Raw genomic sequence first — 16,510 nt, forward strand, 5'->3', positions numbered from 1 at the left:
TCCATCACTTTTGAGGTTCACAGAGACTCAGCAAGACAAAGTAAATGTAGGTTAAATCTGCCTTTCAGCTCATTGAATTTAGTGCCCGGTCAAGGATCTCTCAATAGCCTAAGGGTAGGTATTAGATTTCAAATGAAAGCTTGGCCTACCTCACATATACTGTATCGCACATTAAACGTTGTTCATTTTAATGTAGAAAAAAGTATATGGTATGTTTTAATTAAGCATATGGCTAGCTAACTGGTTAACAAGAAATGTGTAAACATACAATACAAAACTAATTGGTAGTTAGTTAACTACACACACACACACTCCAAAACTGTAAATATGATTCAGAAAACCAAACATGCATATTTAAAACAGATATTTTTTGTTGCTTGCGCCTTTGTTGATTCTGCTGTTTGGATTGGTTGGCCGCAACTGACATTGAAGAGCTGTCCTTTTGACAGCCAACAATACCCTATGAAAGTGCCGCCTACTTCCTGGTTCCAGTACCTCAGTTTTTGAATGGGCTTCAAGCTTATATCATAAAATGTATGTAATATAAGATACTGTATATAAAATTATATTCCTATATGTGTATTGATTTGCTCATACCCGATGCCTTTTATCAAAATATTTGACGCTCAAGAAGTAAGACACATAGGCGAATGTTAGAAAAGTCTCATTTGAACTACAATTCCTGCAGCCTTGTTAGAATTCCTGGAAGAGTTGAGGAATCACAGGATGCTAAAAATCTGTTGGTTACAGTCTGTTTGATGGGTTTTATATTAGATTACACTGGGGATTTTAAAACATTTAAATAAAAAATGTAGAACGGCAAGCTGTGGAAAGTAAGACATATGCAGCTGGTGAGAGTTGTAGTTCTAATAAAACTGTTAGAACGTTTTGGCTGTCAAATACGTTGAAACCCAGCATGTGGTAAATAAATTCACTCAGAAACACAACATTTTAATATATATCTTATATGACAACATTTTCATGAATTTGACGATGTATTTTAGAAGCCAATTCTTAGCCTACAAAAGGAGGAACCAGGAAGAACCACTTTCATGACTAATAGGCACCAATAAGAACTGGAGACTGCTTCCAAGATGTCCAACCTCTGTTTTCAAGGTAATCTGCTCAGGCTTGCATACGCCAATTCATGGACAAACATCACATGCTCACTACCACGCAGTGCCCACAGGGAGAAACGCGAGCAGTGACGATGTCATCACGTCATCCAAAAACATGGCAGACATTGGATGAATATAAAATGTTAATACACTATTATATAAAAGTATGTGGACACCCCTTCAAATGAGTGGATTCGGCTATTTCAGCCACACCCGTTGCCGACAGGTGTATAAAATTGAGCACACAGCCATGCAATCTCCATAGACAAACACAGCTTACAGAACGGGACCGCCGAGAGCTGAAGCATGTAGCGTGTAAAAATTGTCTGTCCTCGGTTGCAACACTTACTACCGGGTTTCAAACTGCCTCTGGAAGCAATGCCAGCACAATAACTATTTGTCGGGAGCTTCATGAAATGGGTTTCCATGGCCGAGCAGCCACACACAAACCAAGATCACCATGCACAATACCAAGCATCGGCTGGAGTTGTGTAAAGCTTGCCGCCATTGGACTCAGTGGAGCAGTGGAAACGCTTCACCATCTGGCAGTCCGACAGACATATCTGGGTTTGGCGGATGCCAAGAGAACGCTACCTGCCCCAATGCATAGTGCCAACTCTAAAGTTTGGTGGAGGAGGAATAATGGTCTGGGGCTGTTTTTCATAGTTCGGACTAGACCCCTTAGTTCTGATGAAGGGAAATCTTAATGCTACAGCATACAATGACATTCTAGATAATTCTGTGCTTCCAACTTTGTGGCAACAGTTTGGGGAAGGCCCTTTCCTGTTTCAGAATGACAATGCCTCCTGCACAAAGCGAGGTACTTACAGAAATGGCTTGTTGAGATCGGTGTGGAAGAACTTGATTGTCCTGCACAGAGCCCTGACCTCAACCCCAATTGAACACCTTTGGGATGAATTGGAATGCCAACTGTGAGCCAGGCCTAATCGCCCAACATCAGTGGCCTACCTCACTAATGCTATTGTGGCTGAATGGAAGCAAGTCCCCACAGCAATGTTCCAACATGTAGTGGAAAGCCTTCCCATAAGGCTGTTATAGCAGCAAAGGGGGACCAACTCCATATTAATGCCCATGATTTTGGAATGAGATGTTCTACGAGAAAGTGTCCAAATACTTTAGGTCATGTAGTGTATCTTCGGCTGAGAGTGCTGAAAATAAATTGGCCTCAGCGACCATTATTGGAACAATTCGACAGATGCTTTGTGCACAAAGGTGATGACTAAAGTGGCTTATTGGGAATTTTCTAATCTGACTTCTCTCTGTGGCTGTGTATGGAAATTGTCTTTCTGGGCTTCAGTACCGAAGCATAAATGTAGGAGCAATCAAAAACGTGCTTCTAGACCGGAACCCTGGACCCTTGATAGGCACAGGTTATCCAGTATATTGACCACGTACTCTAATGCCGGCCCTAACAATGAAAATAAATGTCTTCAATAATGGAAGGCAGTTGGGAAGAGGCAAGAAGACGTGGGACCATTCTAGCCAATGAGAGGGCAGATACGCGTGTGAACAACAGGCACAACGGTTTCCACTAGTTAACACAGCCACAAACAAATGGCTATTGGCTTTTGGTTTTAATTTAAGGTTAGGGTTATGCATAAGGTTAGCAGTGTGGTTAGGGTTAGGTTTAAAATCACATTTTAAGATATGTAGAAATAGGCGGGTTTATAACTTTGTGGCTGTTGTAACTAAAGTGTTTTTTCTCAAAGTTACCGCCGATATGTCATGTGTCCTACTTATATCAGTACACTCGTAACAGCTTAATCATTACGAAACTTATATTTGATCAAATAAGCCACATGTAGAAAATAAGCCACTCAATTCTTTGTTAACCAAATTTGACGCTCGTTCATTGACCTCTATACAAAATAAACAGGGGAAACCGCCACCTGCTGGAGAAGACATATTTTGGGCCCAGTTGTCTCTCTTGCTTCACCTCTTCTTCTCTGGTATAGGCCTACATTTGTGCCCACCATTTTTAATTACTTTGATTTCCACATGCTGGTCTCTTGAACTAGAGGCTTAGACGACATTTTACATCCTTTAAAATGTTTTGTTTTTTATTTCAGCAAATCTTTGCACAAACGGTTACATTTAATATACTATCAATTTGAAATGTTTCTTTAAAATGCAATTATGTTCCATATTGTCTGCAAAACAGATAAACAAGAATGTTTCTCATGCTGAAATACTGTTGTAAAGCTATATTTTCCTACATAGGTATATTTATTGCCATACTTTTCATTTTCAAGTGTAATAGTAATTAACAACAGATTCCAGTTCATGCTATAGACAACAAAACCAGTAAGGAATCATAGTGACTTTGCCATGATAAGTAGCAAAGCAAACATCTGGTCACACTATATTGTTTACCACAATTTCCAAACACGTCTATTTTACAAGCTGCCTTTGTGTTAATCACTCAAATCAACTCAATTAAAATCAAACACACAAACAATAGCTTGGTTGATCATACTATCATACAACATGTTATATCTATGCTTTAGCTGTAGGCAACTTACAGGTTCCAGAACATTGACATAGGGAACTTAAATAGAGGACCATCACTAAGTCTTGAAGTCTTCATGCAGAGCTTGAGCTTATCAACGCCCAAAAGCCTGAATCATTCCCTTGATGGAGCAAACCAACCCCGATAAACTACACAGAGATCCCAGAGTTAAGATTAGAAGGTCCAGGGCCTTGAGCCTGCTGCTCATGGTGGTCCACTTGAGCTGCAGGTGGAAGAGGGAGGGCAGGATGAAGGTCATGGCCGCCCCCGTCACGCTGCCCGTCAGCCCCATGAGCAGGGAGAAGTGGGGCATGTAGAGTGCCATGAGGAAGGTCATCAACAGGAGACAGCCCCGCAGAACCAGAGTCCCCATGTCCACACCCACCTGCGCCCCCTCCAGCCTTAGAACACTGCTCTGGAGGACCTCAGCCACAGCGTAGAAGGGCAGGGGGTAGGAGAGGAGGGCCTTAGCCAGGAGACACAGGTTGACCACCATGCGTAGGCCAATGGGAAGGTTATCAGTGATCACCTCTTTAGTATCCTCGCCCCAGGTGAGGAAGGCCAGCACAGAGAAGGTGGTTTTCAACACACAAGCCAGGGAGTGTGTCCAGCTCATCATGTCGGAGAAGTCCCCCCTGTCCTCCATGCTTCCCTCCAGGGTGGGCAGGAAGATCTGGGAGGTGTAGCTGAAGATGATGACCCCCACGGACACCAGGAACCTCTCAAAGTCCACCAAGAGGACCATCCTCCTCCAGGACCAGCGGTGGGCTTGGTGCAGGCAGTAGGCCACCACGATGAAGGTGATGAGGAACTGGGCCAGGGAGCAGAGCAGGCTGAGTCTGGAGACCACCCTCAGGTCCTGGATCAGCATGCAGGGCACTAGGGTCAGGAAGGTCATCACGGACCAGGCGGCGGGGGGGAGCGGGAGGAAGGAGAAGCTGTGACACATTAGGTTGGTGCTGACCACCAGGTAGAGGATACAGGTCATCATCAGCTCTATCACCTGTGCTGCGTTCACCACCCGCCCGCCCAGGAGGGGGCACAGGCGCTTACAGCAGGCATTGGCGATGTCCTCGTAGGTGTCCCGCACTCGTATGGGCTGGCCTTCCTCATTGTCCTCGTACAGGCAGGATACAAGGATCTTACCTGTATAGTTGCAGATGGCAGCAGCCAGAATGAGCAGTAGCAATCCTAGGTAGCCACTCTGAAGGAGAGCGTAAGGCAACCCCAGAACAAAGATACCCTAGGAGAAAGAAGAAAACAAGTGAACGACACGTGGAGTGTGAACACACAGTGTTTCCTCAAACTAAGTACAAGTCTTCACCAAGGAGAGTGTAAATTACTGCTCTTTGCCTGAGACTTGATTGTTTGAAAACTGCCACACATTAGAGGATGTTAAACTTAATCATTCAAGATAACGTTCTGCTTCAATCTTAACAAATGCGCAAGTGAATTTCTTCCCGTGCTGTAAACTATTCAGTAGACCACACAACATTAATACAACAATCTTATCTCACAAAAAATTCCTAAATGGATAGTCTGAGCAACGTCGGGCTTTAAGTCAAATTGCAATGCAAAACAATGTAAATAAACAAACTCTGTTTATAATGTGATTCTGAGTTCATATGTAGATGCTCTACATAGATAGAGTCAGTCCAGACAATAGGACACTGGGTATTTAGTGTTGCTGGAAAAGTACATGGTGTTGAGGATTATGATGATGCAATGACAAGGTAATAACTGAACAGATGTAGTTGTTTACAATTAATCATACTAATAATACTCTGGCGTAGAAAACACAAATGAAAGTTAGTAGCCTGATTATCTTATAAAAAAAGGCTGGGACACTGTTGATTTGAAAATGAATGGGGGGGAACAACTGCTGAAGTGTATATTTACTTACATACTAATAACATGCTGTAGTTATTGAAATGGCCTTGTTTATAAAGGACTATTCTCAGCTCTTCCATTCCTTCTATTAAATATACTGTAATTACAATGCATCCTCTAAGCACAACAACAACAATGCAATATCGATAATGCTCACCTAGTGCACTATCTAACATTCATTTTCATCCATAACCATAATCATTTCTTGAGAATGGCAAAAAACACATAAAAGCTAAACATAGAGAAGCATCTTTCCTAAGGTCTGAAGTAAAACATTTTTATCTTGGTTACCTGAATAGCATTGGTCACGTTCCATCCTGCCTCCCAGGTGGTGATTTTAAGACAGGTCCTGCTGGAGGGACTGGTAGGTGTCTCATTTCCCCCATCTGGGCTGGAGGTGGTGGGTGACTCCCTGGTCTCCTCTTGGTCCTCTCCATAGGTCCTGCTCAACTCATCCCTCTGGGCGAACCCTAGGCTCTCCTCATCCCCATGGAGGAACCTGGAGGTCCACAGCAGCTCTGCCTGCGTCCCCAACCAGTCTAGTCTTAGAAATGACATTTTAGTGTGTGTTTAGAGGGCTCTGTCTTCAGCAAATGATACTGTAAACAGCCACTCAGGTCAGACGAGAGAGGCTACCTGTTGAGGTGATGGTTCCCTCCCCATCACAAACTCTAACCGCCAGCAGACAGCAGTGTCAATCTTAAGGGGGCTCAACCCCATACACACTTATTGACCACTGCGCACAACATGAACCCGAGAGGCTAAATTGGCTCTCCCTGACATTTAAATGGTCTAACAGGTGAGACACAATGAGGGCGATTGACAGGCTGTTGAACTGTGACAAAGGATAATAGCTTCCGGCTTTTAAGATGAAGAATGAGTCCATCATGCAAGAATAATCAGATATAATTGAATGTCTTGCCTCTGCAAAGGCCCTGAGAGGGGCCCATTTGAATTTGTAAGTTGTCATTTCTATTTTGAAACAACAAGATATGATAACAGCTGAAGGCTTTTGTGCAGATAACTTATATTTAAATAGTTGCCCTTAGTTCAACTATGGCAGTTAGATTTAACACCAGAGGGAGCAATAGAGGACCAAAAGCATGGGTGCCTACATGTTTGCACTGGTCTCAGCATCAATGACAAACCTACATTGTAACGCTTGGAAAGTTACATTTTGTTTTCAGCACTTAGGTTAGTTTGTTTCTTACTATTTATTATAAGACCATTATCATCGTAAAGTTTAGTAAAAGTATTATTCTTCCCTGAATCCCATTACATATGATCCCTTAACTTCTGTTCTGTGACGCCCCCTCCCATTGGGCGCGGGGGAGTGGGAGAGTTTCTTGAACTTGCAAAAGTCACTCTTTGACATTCCCCTCAATTTCAGGCGCCGAGTCCGTCGCACGTAAAGCGACTCTTCCAGACTGCACGCTGATGAAGAGATTTGAAAATGAAAGGTCTATCGTTTTTTACACTCATAGCGTTGCTATGGCAATGCAGCCGAGCGCAGCAAAGGGGTGAGTGGATCGTTTGCCAAGAAATCGCTTTACTCACAATCTGAAATATTTCGTTCTGATTTGTGAATTAGTCACAGGTTTGACCAATCCTTTTTTTAAATAATAATATACTAATTTTCCTTGGCAAGATTACCCTTTTATTTTTTAGCTTACTCTATTATTTTCATTAAACAGACACATTAATATATATTTTTTAATTACGTTAGAATATTGGTTTGGGTGACAAAAGTAGAGAAAATATAATTTATGTTCTAATTAGTCTTCTCTGAACCATATCTTTAGAATATCAGTTTAAAGAAGAATTCTAGACTCTTTCTAGAATTTTCATGTTTGGACAGCTGTAAACCAACAGAAATTGTTTAGCCATCCAACTTTGTTCTGCCACCACTGTATGGGGTACCCACATCATTACATTCAGTGTCAAAACAGAAAGGGATTCTATCAGAAATATCAGTTGGAATCATCAACTGTGTTTTGATGTCTATCTAAGCTTAGATATGAATTGTAAAGATCCACTTTGATTTAAGTTAGAGCTTTTCCCTCATTTTAACTGCTGATTCCAGCTTCGATAGGACATTGATGCTATCTATACAAACCATGTTCTTTTTTAATCTGAGTTAAATTTGTTGAAATGTAATCATTGGCTGTCACTGTAGGTGTGTGCCTTGTGTCAGTGTATGACTGAGACATATCCCTCTTCTTTGTCACATAGAGCTTCGTTCAGTGTCTGTTTTCTAGGTTAGTGATAGGCAGGATCTGTGTCCTCTCCTGTCAAAGGCAAGGGACACGTGTCCATTAACAGGTGTCACTGTGTTTGTTAATGGAATCCAAGGCAGGGGGGGCGGGGACTCTAAATTTAGCCAGGTGTTAAGCAAAAATAGTGCTATCTCATCCTGTCTTCTAAAGATGCACAGGAAGGAGGCACAGGAAGGAGAGACATTATGTGTGTCATCATCATGATAATCCCCTTTGGATCAGTTATCAGGAGTGTTTTATAACAGAGCTGAGCGGACTGAGGTCAGCGTGTATCTCTTCCAATGCTGGTTATTTTGTGGTCATTTAGAGCATCACCAAATCAGCCCAACAGATGTTTAGTGGGCGCTCCAAGTATGTCCAGATGGTGATGCTGGATGAATTTGGGATGGATGATCATACGCAAAAGCAACAACACAAGCCCACTCAACATGAGAGAGGAGAGGAAGCTACTGTAACAGGCATGTAAGGTTTCTCAGGCCTGCGATATTCCTCTGTGATACTGTAGCTACTTCTGTATCATCCCTGTTTGGCAGGCCACCAACAGTATTATAATGCCACATGGACTACTTTTCACTTTCTCTGGGGTTTTTTCTGTTTGTTTGTGCGTGAAAGACGTAACGCGTCTTTTTTGTGGTCGTACCTTTCACTGCAGAGTTGTTGGCAGACTGCTTTTGTGGGAGAAATGAAGCATAGAGAAGAAAAATCAATACTCCATTCTGTCACAGTGACAATGAAAACTGGGTCCCAACTGTAGTCTGAATTAATCTTAGTCAATACTGATGAAAAGATGCCAAGAGTATGATTTGATCAATTGTGGGTGCTTTGGCAATCATTTGAAATGGCTGTGTTTGTCAAAAACATGAATGGCTGACTGTACCTATTTGTTTGAAGACAAAAATGTGGGAGCATAATAGCAAAAGAAGAAATACCTACAGTCAAAAGAAGGGCCTTGTTCATTAAACAGCACTGAGTATTTTTGATTGTCAAAGAAAAGATCATTGTAAGTGTAGATTTCCTGGTAATGAGGCTATAAAATATGTTTATCATGTATTTACAATAGTCTGACTGTTTGAATGGCTGTTTTTGTTTAGCATATTTGCATGAGGTTGAGTATAGAACTTCATGCGTGCTAAAACTGTTTGTTATGTGTCCCCGAGCTGCATCCGATACTACAGTAAACAAGTCTGAGTATTGACCTTACAGAAGGACACTGTAGTTAAATATCAGAAAATCGAATCATTCAGTCGACGTTCAGTGTAAATGTTTTATTACGTTGGAATTGGAAATATTGTGAACTTGTATGTGTGCAGGGCTCCCTTGTAAATGAGGCCTTGGTCTCAATGGGATTTCCCTGTTTAAATACATTTCTGTGTATTTAAATAAATATAAACAACTAAACACAGCACAGGGCCTGCAGCCAGGACTTGAACCGATAACCTTTTGACTACTATTGCCTCACATATGGGCCCCATATGCAGTCCTTCAGAGAGCTGTGGGATTTCTCCTCTGACCCTCATGGCATACTCCCCACTCAGCAGCTGCACTGAGACACTGCTCTCATGTGATGTGGGCCTGTCTGTCCTGACTAAGTGATGTAAGACTGACCTCTCACTGTACCCTTTGGTCTCTGCAGGAGGCCTCTCTCTCTCTCTCTCTCTCTCTCTCTCTCTCTCTCTCTCTCTCTCTCTCTCTCTCTCTCTACCCCATGGTCACTTCACCACAGCCTTGTAGCACAGGGATGGGCCTGTGGTAACGCATGGTGTCAATTTCACCTCACCCATGCTGCCCTGATCCTGGACTGGAATCTGACTTGACATCTGGCAGTTTTGAGTAGTGCATTGCTACAGTGTTCTTCAGATCAGTGTCAACAAAACAGAGATGAAGTTAGCGTGTTACTATTAGGTAGAAGGATCCATGGTTGAAATTGTAACTGAGATCATAGAGGATGCTTAGTGATTTCTTCTTGTTGTGTCATTGTGACAAGGCTTAGAGAGATGAGAAGTTTAGTCATAGTCACTGTATTTTGTAATTTCCCTGACCCTTTCAACAGGGAGTGTAAAAATATATGAGATTCATTGTATCCTAGATTGAAATTGCGGCAGAAATAAGAGATTCAGTGAGGTTTTGGGATAGAAAGTCATTTAGCAGTGGTGCACCACTTGGCATTCTCTCAACCAGCTTCACCTGGAATGCTTTTTCAACAGTCTTGAAGGAGTTCCCACATATGCTGAGCACCTGTTGGCTGCTTTTCCTTCACTCTGCGATCCAACTCATCCCAAACCATCTCAATTGAGTTGAGGTTGGGTGATTGTGGAGGCCAGGTCATCTGATCCAGCACTCCATGGCTTACCTTCTTGGTCAAATAGCCCTAACACAGCCTGTAGGTGTGTTTTGGGTCATTGGGGCAGCAGGTAGCCTAGAGGTTAGAGTGTTGGGCTAGTAACCGGAAGGTTGCAAGATCGAATCCCTGAGCTGACAAGGTAAAAATCTGTCGTTCTGCCCCTGAAGAAGGCAGTTAATCCACTGTTCCTAGGCCATCATTGAAAATAGGAATTTGTTCTTAACTGATTTGCCTAGTTAAATAAAGGTACAATAAATAAATAAATAAAATTGTCATGTTGAAAAACAAATGATAGTCCCACTAAGTGCAAACCAGATGGGATGGAGTATTGCTGTGGTAGCCATGCTGGTTAAGTGTGCCTTGAATTCCAAATAAATCACAGACAGTGTCACAGGCAAAGCACCATCACATCTCCTCCTCTGTGCTTCAGTGTGGGAACAACACATGCGGAGATAATCTGTTCACCTACTCTGCGTCTCACAAAGACACGGCAGTTGCAAAAGTCTCAAATTTGGACCGATTTCCACCTGTCCGTTTCTCATGTTTCTTGGCCAAAGCAAGTCTCTTTTTCTTATTGGTGTCCTTTAGTAGTTTTTTTTCAACAATTCAACCATAAAGGCATGATTCCGTCTCCTCTGAACAGTCGATGTTGACATGTATCTGTTACTCTGTGAAGCATTTATTTGGGCTGCAATTTTTTAGGCTGGTAACTCTAATGAACTTACCCTCTTCAGCAGGGATCTTCCTTTCCCGTGATGGTCCTCATGAGAGCCAGTTTCACCATAGCGTTTTATGGTTTTTGCGACAGCACTTGAAGAAACTTTCAAAGTTCTTGAAATTTTCCGCATTGACTGACCTTCGTGTCTTAATGTAATGATGGACTGTCGTTTCTCTTTGCTTATTTGAGCTGTTCTTGTCATAATATGGACTTGGTCTTTTACCAAATAGGGCTATATTTTGTATACCACCCCTACCTTGTCACAACACAACAGATTGGCTCAAACACATTAAGAAGGAAGGAAATTCCACAAATTAACTTTTAAGAAGGCACATCTGTTAATTGAAATCCATTCCAGGTGACTACCTCATGAAGCTGGTCGTGAGAATGCCAAGAGTGTGCAAAGCTGTCATCAAGGCAAAGGGTGGTTACTTTGAAGAATCTCAAATATAAAATATATTTTGATTTGTTTAACACTTTTTTGGTTACTAAATGTTTCCATTTGTGTTATTTCATAGTTTTGATGTATTCACTATTATTCTACAATGTACAAAATAGTAAAAATAAAGAAAAACCCTTGAATGCGTAGGTGTGTCCAAACTTTTGACTGGTACTGTATATACATTTTGAAATTATATAATCTTAGAGAACTAGTATTTTTGGATTACTGACGGGGGCACGCAGGATACATGCCCAGGGACCCCCGTTTGGGATCCCCATTGGTTTTGTAATCATGTTTGAGCATAAGAACACAAAAATAGCCCTTTCCACGATCATGGGATGCGCCCTGTTTATGTTCTTTTATTGCCTTCAGTGTTCAGCTGACCTCTCAGGGTCATGGCCCCTGACCTCAGTGCAGTCCAGTGCCTCTCCTCTCTAGTGCACACTGTGTGGCTCGGAGAAAACACCACAAAACTCTGCACTTCAGACCAGCCAGGCAGCCACATTCACAGCACCTCTAAGATTACTACATTACAAACAAAGCCACAGCCAACCGAGAGAAAAAATAAATGTGATTGAATTCATAATGCATCAAAAGACAGATGGGACAGAAGACATTTTTGGAAAAAAATTAAATGCTTATTATGTTGGGTGACATATTTCCCATTACAGATTTTCTGGGTGAACCACACTGGAGCAGGCTACAGAGTAAATGTTAGCAGGCAGGGGCACATGAAATATGAATGTTGTCTGTGCTGAGCCGATATGTTATTTTGGTGAAGGGGTCTGACCATTCACACCCCCTGAAATAGACACATAACCTCTGAGGATTCTGGGGGTCTAGAATATGATTGAACGATGTCTTGGAAGTAAATTATTCACAGGTGACATTCTCAGGCCTGGCTGTGACCGGTAGGTCAGTAGGTAAATAGGAAGAATACTAATCAAAAGGGTAGTGTCCCCTATGACTTAGCAGAACAGAAACCTGGGGTCAACTACCTGAGACATTACACTCAACATCCTTTTGAATCCTGCATTAGTAGGGCCTACTTTTCCTGAACTGATCCATTCTAATAAAATGGCTTCTGTAATGACAGCATCCTAGTCTTATATTGGACTATTGGATGTAATAGCTATGTTTTTTTGCTCTCAGAAGCAACAGAATAGAGGTGTTGGTTTGTTATCGGCAAGGCTACCAATTTAGCCTGGAATTCCTAATTTCCTTCTAGATCATGCCACCTAATAAAGAAGAAAATGGGTATTCCTTTCTAAGTGTGTATGAAAGACAAAGTCAGTTCTTTCTCCTTTCTAGGGAGCGTGAATGACAGGAGATTCCTTGGATGTTTTCTCAGCTTCCAAGTACTTGACCATTGTATCGCACTAAATGGATTCTCTTGTCACATTTGAAACCCGTGGGCAGCTTGTTTGGAGAGCAACTTCACAAAGTATTGCCAACAGTCACCCGCTAACTCTTAACTCTGCTCTGCAGAAGGGACTTGGATTTTTAGAGCCGTCTGTACTCGTTTGCCTCAAGTCACTCGTTCAAAAAAACATCTTCAAGCTAGGTTCATTGTGACTTTGCTAAAGCCCATATTCTCAATCTATAGCGAGTCTAAATAATGTTATAGTCTGTATTTCAGTTCACATTTCTCCACATATCTTGCGTGAAAAGTGGATAATTACACAGGCTGCGATATCGGGTATTTTCCGTTATCTGTCAATAGGTGCGCTATACAGACATATTAGAATCATGTTGTGGTCATTGCCTTCTTCCTTGTGCATTGGCACCGTGGAACATGCACCGTACTATTTGTCCGACCCATAGTTCCCATGCATCAGCCTAACCCCATAGCCAGAAGTGTCTCAGGGGAGACATTACACACGGTATTACACCATCAGGTTTGGCTTGCATTGCTAATGTATGCATTCCATCCAGTTGTCCCCACTGCAACCAACAAGGGATCTCCGTCACGCCTCCTTTCAATTGGCTGAAAGAAGACTGTGGTACATTCGCGAGTTGAACCCACAACATATGGCACAGATAAAGTAATGAGGATCAACTCAACGTGCTGAAGCGTCACAGAGATCCTTCAAGTAGCCACAGGTCTGTATGTAGTCTCTTCCCTTTCCTTGTGTTTGTATTTGTTCCCACACTGGCCTGCCTGAGATTGCTCTGTGCAGAGGAGATTAAGTCCCACGTAAGCCTCCCAAGCTAATGGCTATTTGGCTTCCCTGTGCCTGTCGTCTGAGAGGCGTGAATCCCATTTCCCGTGCTTGAATCCCATTTCCATTTGTTTCCTGTTACACATATTGCTGTACCAGCAAATAAGGTGTTATTGAGATGTCTGTTGGAGGTGCTTAGCTGTGATTCATTGGAAACAAATAGCACCTTGACAAGTGGAATGGGCTTTTAACATATGTATAACATGCATTGCACCGTGGGGCCCCATTCTCACTCTGCCTTCATTTCAATAGGAGGAAGGGCTTCGGTAGGATTCTTTCCCTGCCAGCCAATGAATTATAAAAATGTCTTCCTATATTTCGAATGAGCGCTGAAATTAGGTAAAGCATCGCACTGAATCATGACCATTCCTTTTTGCCGTCACATTCCTGTGATTTAGATCTTTGGAATATCACCGGTTTTATTTATTTTGGCAAAGCTATAAATATCACAGTTACATGATTGCCAGGAAGAAATAAGCATCTGAGAAACAAGCTAACTTTACACATTTACTAAAGGGATGCCTTACAGTATATTAAGTCATTGCCTTATTGCTCTCTCTGCTACCTACCAACTGTCCCACATATTGTCGGACTTCAGACTATTTAGCCTGACTACCATTTAAACCGGTTAATTGATTAATCACTTTAGAGTTTTGATATTCTAACCTAAATAACATCCATTGCTGCTGTAATTAATAGATGAGTTGTTATTTGATATTACAGAGCTGTGAGCCGAAAATGAAACTGTCCTTGATCTAAAGGAAGTCTGAACACTGTCCTTCGCGTGTGTTTATCTCTCTAGTTTGGACTTAATTTAATCTAGGCTTGACAAGAGGATGAAATACAGTAGCACCACCACCATGACAGCAGGCAGTCTGTCTTTTACTCACTGTCATACTCTTAACTTATTCTATGGGCTATTTCTACTCTAAAACTCATCTAAGAAATTACATTGTCTTGTTTGAGGTCCCTTCAATGGAAACGGTAGGCTAATTCAGCTTTAGATGCCTTTACCTATCAACAGCATTCATACTGCACACATTTATGATGCACAGAAAACACCACTGACTTGTCAACTTCACGCTAATGCTTGATTATTGAATAAAAAAATTATCCAATTAACTAGTAGATTCATCAACTAATGGTATACTATGACTAAATTAGAATGTATTTTTGATTGGCAGACCTGGCCATGAAGATGAAGATCAGAGCATAAAGTGGGGCAAAAAAGTATTTAGTCAGCCACCAATTGTGCATGTTCTCCCATTTAAAAAGATGAGAGAGGCCTGTAATTTTCATCATAGGTACACTTCAACTATGACAGACAAAATGAGAAGAAAAAAAATCCAGAAAATCACATTTTTATTAATTTATTTGCAAATTATGGTGGAAAATAAGTATTTGGTCACCTACAAACAAGCAAGATTTCTGGCTCTCACAGACCTGTAACTTCTTCTTTAAGAGGCTCCTCTGTCCTCCACTCGTTACCTGTATTAATGGCACCTGTTTGAACTTGTTATCAGTATAAAAGACACCTGTCCACAACCTCAAACAGTCACACTCCAAACTCCACTATGGCCAAGACCAAAGAGCTGTCAAAGGACACCAGAAACAAAATTGTAGACCTGCACCAGGCTGGGAAGACTGAATCTGCAATAGGTAAGCAGCTTGGTTTGAATAAATCAACTGTGGGAGCAATTATTAGGAAATGGAAGACATACAAGACCACTGATAATCTCCCTCGAACTGGGGCTCCACGCAAGATCTCACCCCGTGGGGTCAAAATTATCACAAGAACGGTGAGCAAAAATCCCAGAACCACACGGGGGGACCTAGTGAATGACCTACAGAGAGGTGGGACCAAAGTAACAAAGCCTACCATCAGTAACACACTACACCGCCAGGGACTCAAATCCTGCTCCCCCTCCTCCCCCTCCTCCCCCTGCTTAAGCAAGTACATGTCCAGGCCCGTCTGAAGTTTGCTAGAGAGCATTTGGATGATCCAGAAGAAGATTGGGAGAATGTCATATGGTCAGATGAAACCAAAATGTAACTTTTTGGTAAAAACTCAACTTGTCAAGGGCCTCCCGGGTGGCGCAGTGGTTAAGGGCGCTGTACTGCAGCGCCAGCTGTGCCATCAGAGTCCCTGGGTTTGCGCCCAGGCTCTGTCGTAACCGGCCGCGACCGGGAGGTCCGTGGGGCGATGCACAATTGGCCCAGCGTCGTCCGGGTTAGGGAGGGCTTGGTCGGTAGGGATGTCCTTGTCTCATCGCGAACCAGCGACTCCTGTGGCGGGCACAGTGCGCGCTAACCAAGGTTGCCAGGTGCACGGTGTAGCCTCCGACACATTGGTGCGGCTGGCTTCCGGGTTGGATGCGCGCTGTGTTAACAAGCAGTACGGCTGGCTGAGTTGTGTATCGGAGGACGCATGACTTTCAACCTTCGTCTCTCCCGAGCCCGTACGGGAGTTGTAGCGATGAGACAAGATAGTAGCTACTACAACAATTGGATACCATGAAAAAGGGCTAAAAATAAATTTTTTTTTTTTTTTTTAACTCAACTTGTCATGTTTGGAGGACAAAGAATGCTAAGTTGCATCCAAAGAACACCAGACCTACTGTGAAGCATGGGGGTGGAAACATCATGCTTTGGGGCTGTTTTTCTGCAAAGGGACCAGGACGACTGATCCGTGTAAAGGAAAGAATGAATGGGGCCATGTATCGTGAGAATTTGAGTGAAAACCTCCTTCCATCAGCAAGGGCATTGAAGATGAAACGTGGCTGGGTCTTTCAGCATGACAATGATCCCAAACACACCGCCCGGGCAACGAAGGAGTGGCTTCGTAAGAAGCATTTCAAGGTCCTGGAGTGGCCTAGCCAGTCTCCAGATCTCAACCCCATAGAAAATCTTTGGAGGGAGTTGAAAGTCTGTGTTGCCAAGTAACAGCCCAAAAACATCACTGCTCTAGAGGAG

The 16,510-nt window shown here is 42.5% G+C and overlaps 2 protein-coding genes across 16 annotated transcripts in view; one reads left to right on the forward strand and one right to left on the reverse strand.

The window, feature by feature from the left end:
- Positions 1-3,202: 3,202 nt before the first annotated feature.
- Positions 3,203-6,263, reverse strand: si:dkey-126h10.1 (vesicular inhibitory amino acid transporter). Its single transcript, XM_021600321.3, has 2 exons — positions 5,830-6,263; positions 3,203-4,891 (listed from the first exon to the last, which is right to left on the reverse strand). The coding sequence occupies exons 1-2, from the start codon at positions 6,094-6,096 to the stop codon at positions 3,743-3,745; spliced, it is 1,416 nt and encodes a 471-aa protein (XP_021455996.1). The 5' UTR covers positions 6,097-6,263; the 3' UTR covers positions 3,203-3,742.
- Positions 6,264-6,754: 491 nt separating this feature from the next.
- The window catches only part of lama2 (laminin, alpha 2), a 142,257-nt gene continuing 132,501 nt past the window's right edge, over positions 6,755-16,510 (forward strand). For 13 of the 15 annotated variants that reach the window (XM_090232607.1, XM_090232609.1, XM_036975728.2 and 10 more), the window contains exon 1: positions 6,755-7,058. In XM_090232607.1, coding sequence (XP_090088733.1) covers positions 6,992-7,058 — 67 coding nt within the window. In that variant the 5' untranslated portion in view covers positions 6,755-6,991. The remainder of the gene's footprint in view (positions 7,059-16,510) is intronic. The other 2 variants (XM_090232611.1, XM_090232617.1) reach the window with 1 other exon arrangement.

The sequence above is a fragment of the Oncorhynchus mykiss genome, chromosome 4 (genome assembly GCF_057628025.1).
Source record: "Oncorhynchus mykiss isolate SJ-2025 chromosome 4, ASM5762802v1, whole genome shotgun sequence".
In the NCBI taxonomy this organism is placed as follows: Eukaryota; Metazoa; Chordata; class Actinopteri; order Salmoniformes; family Salmonidae; genus Oncorhynchus; species Oncorhynchus mykiss.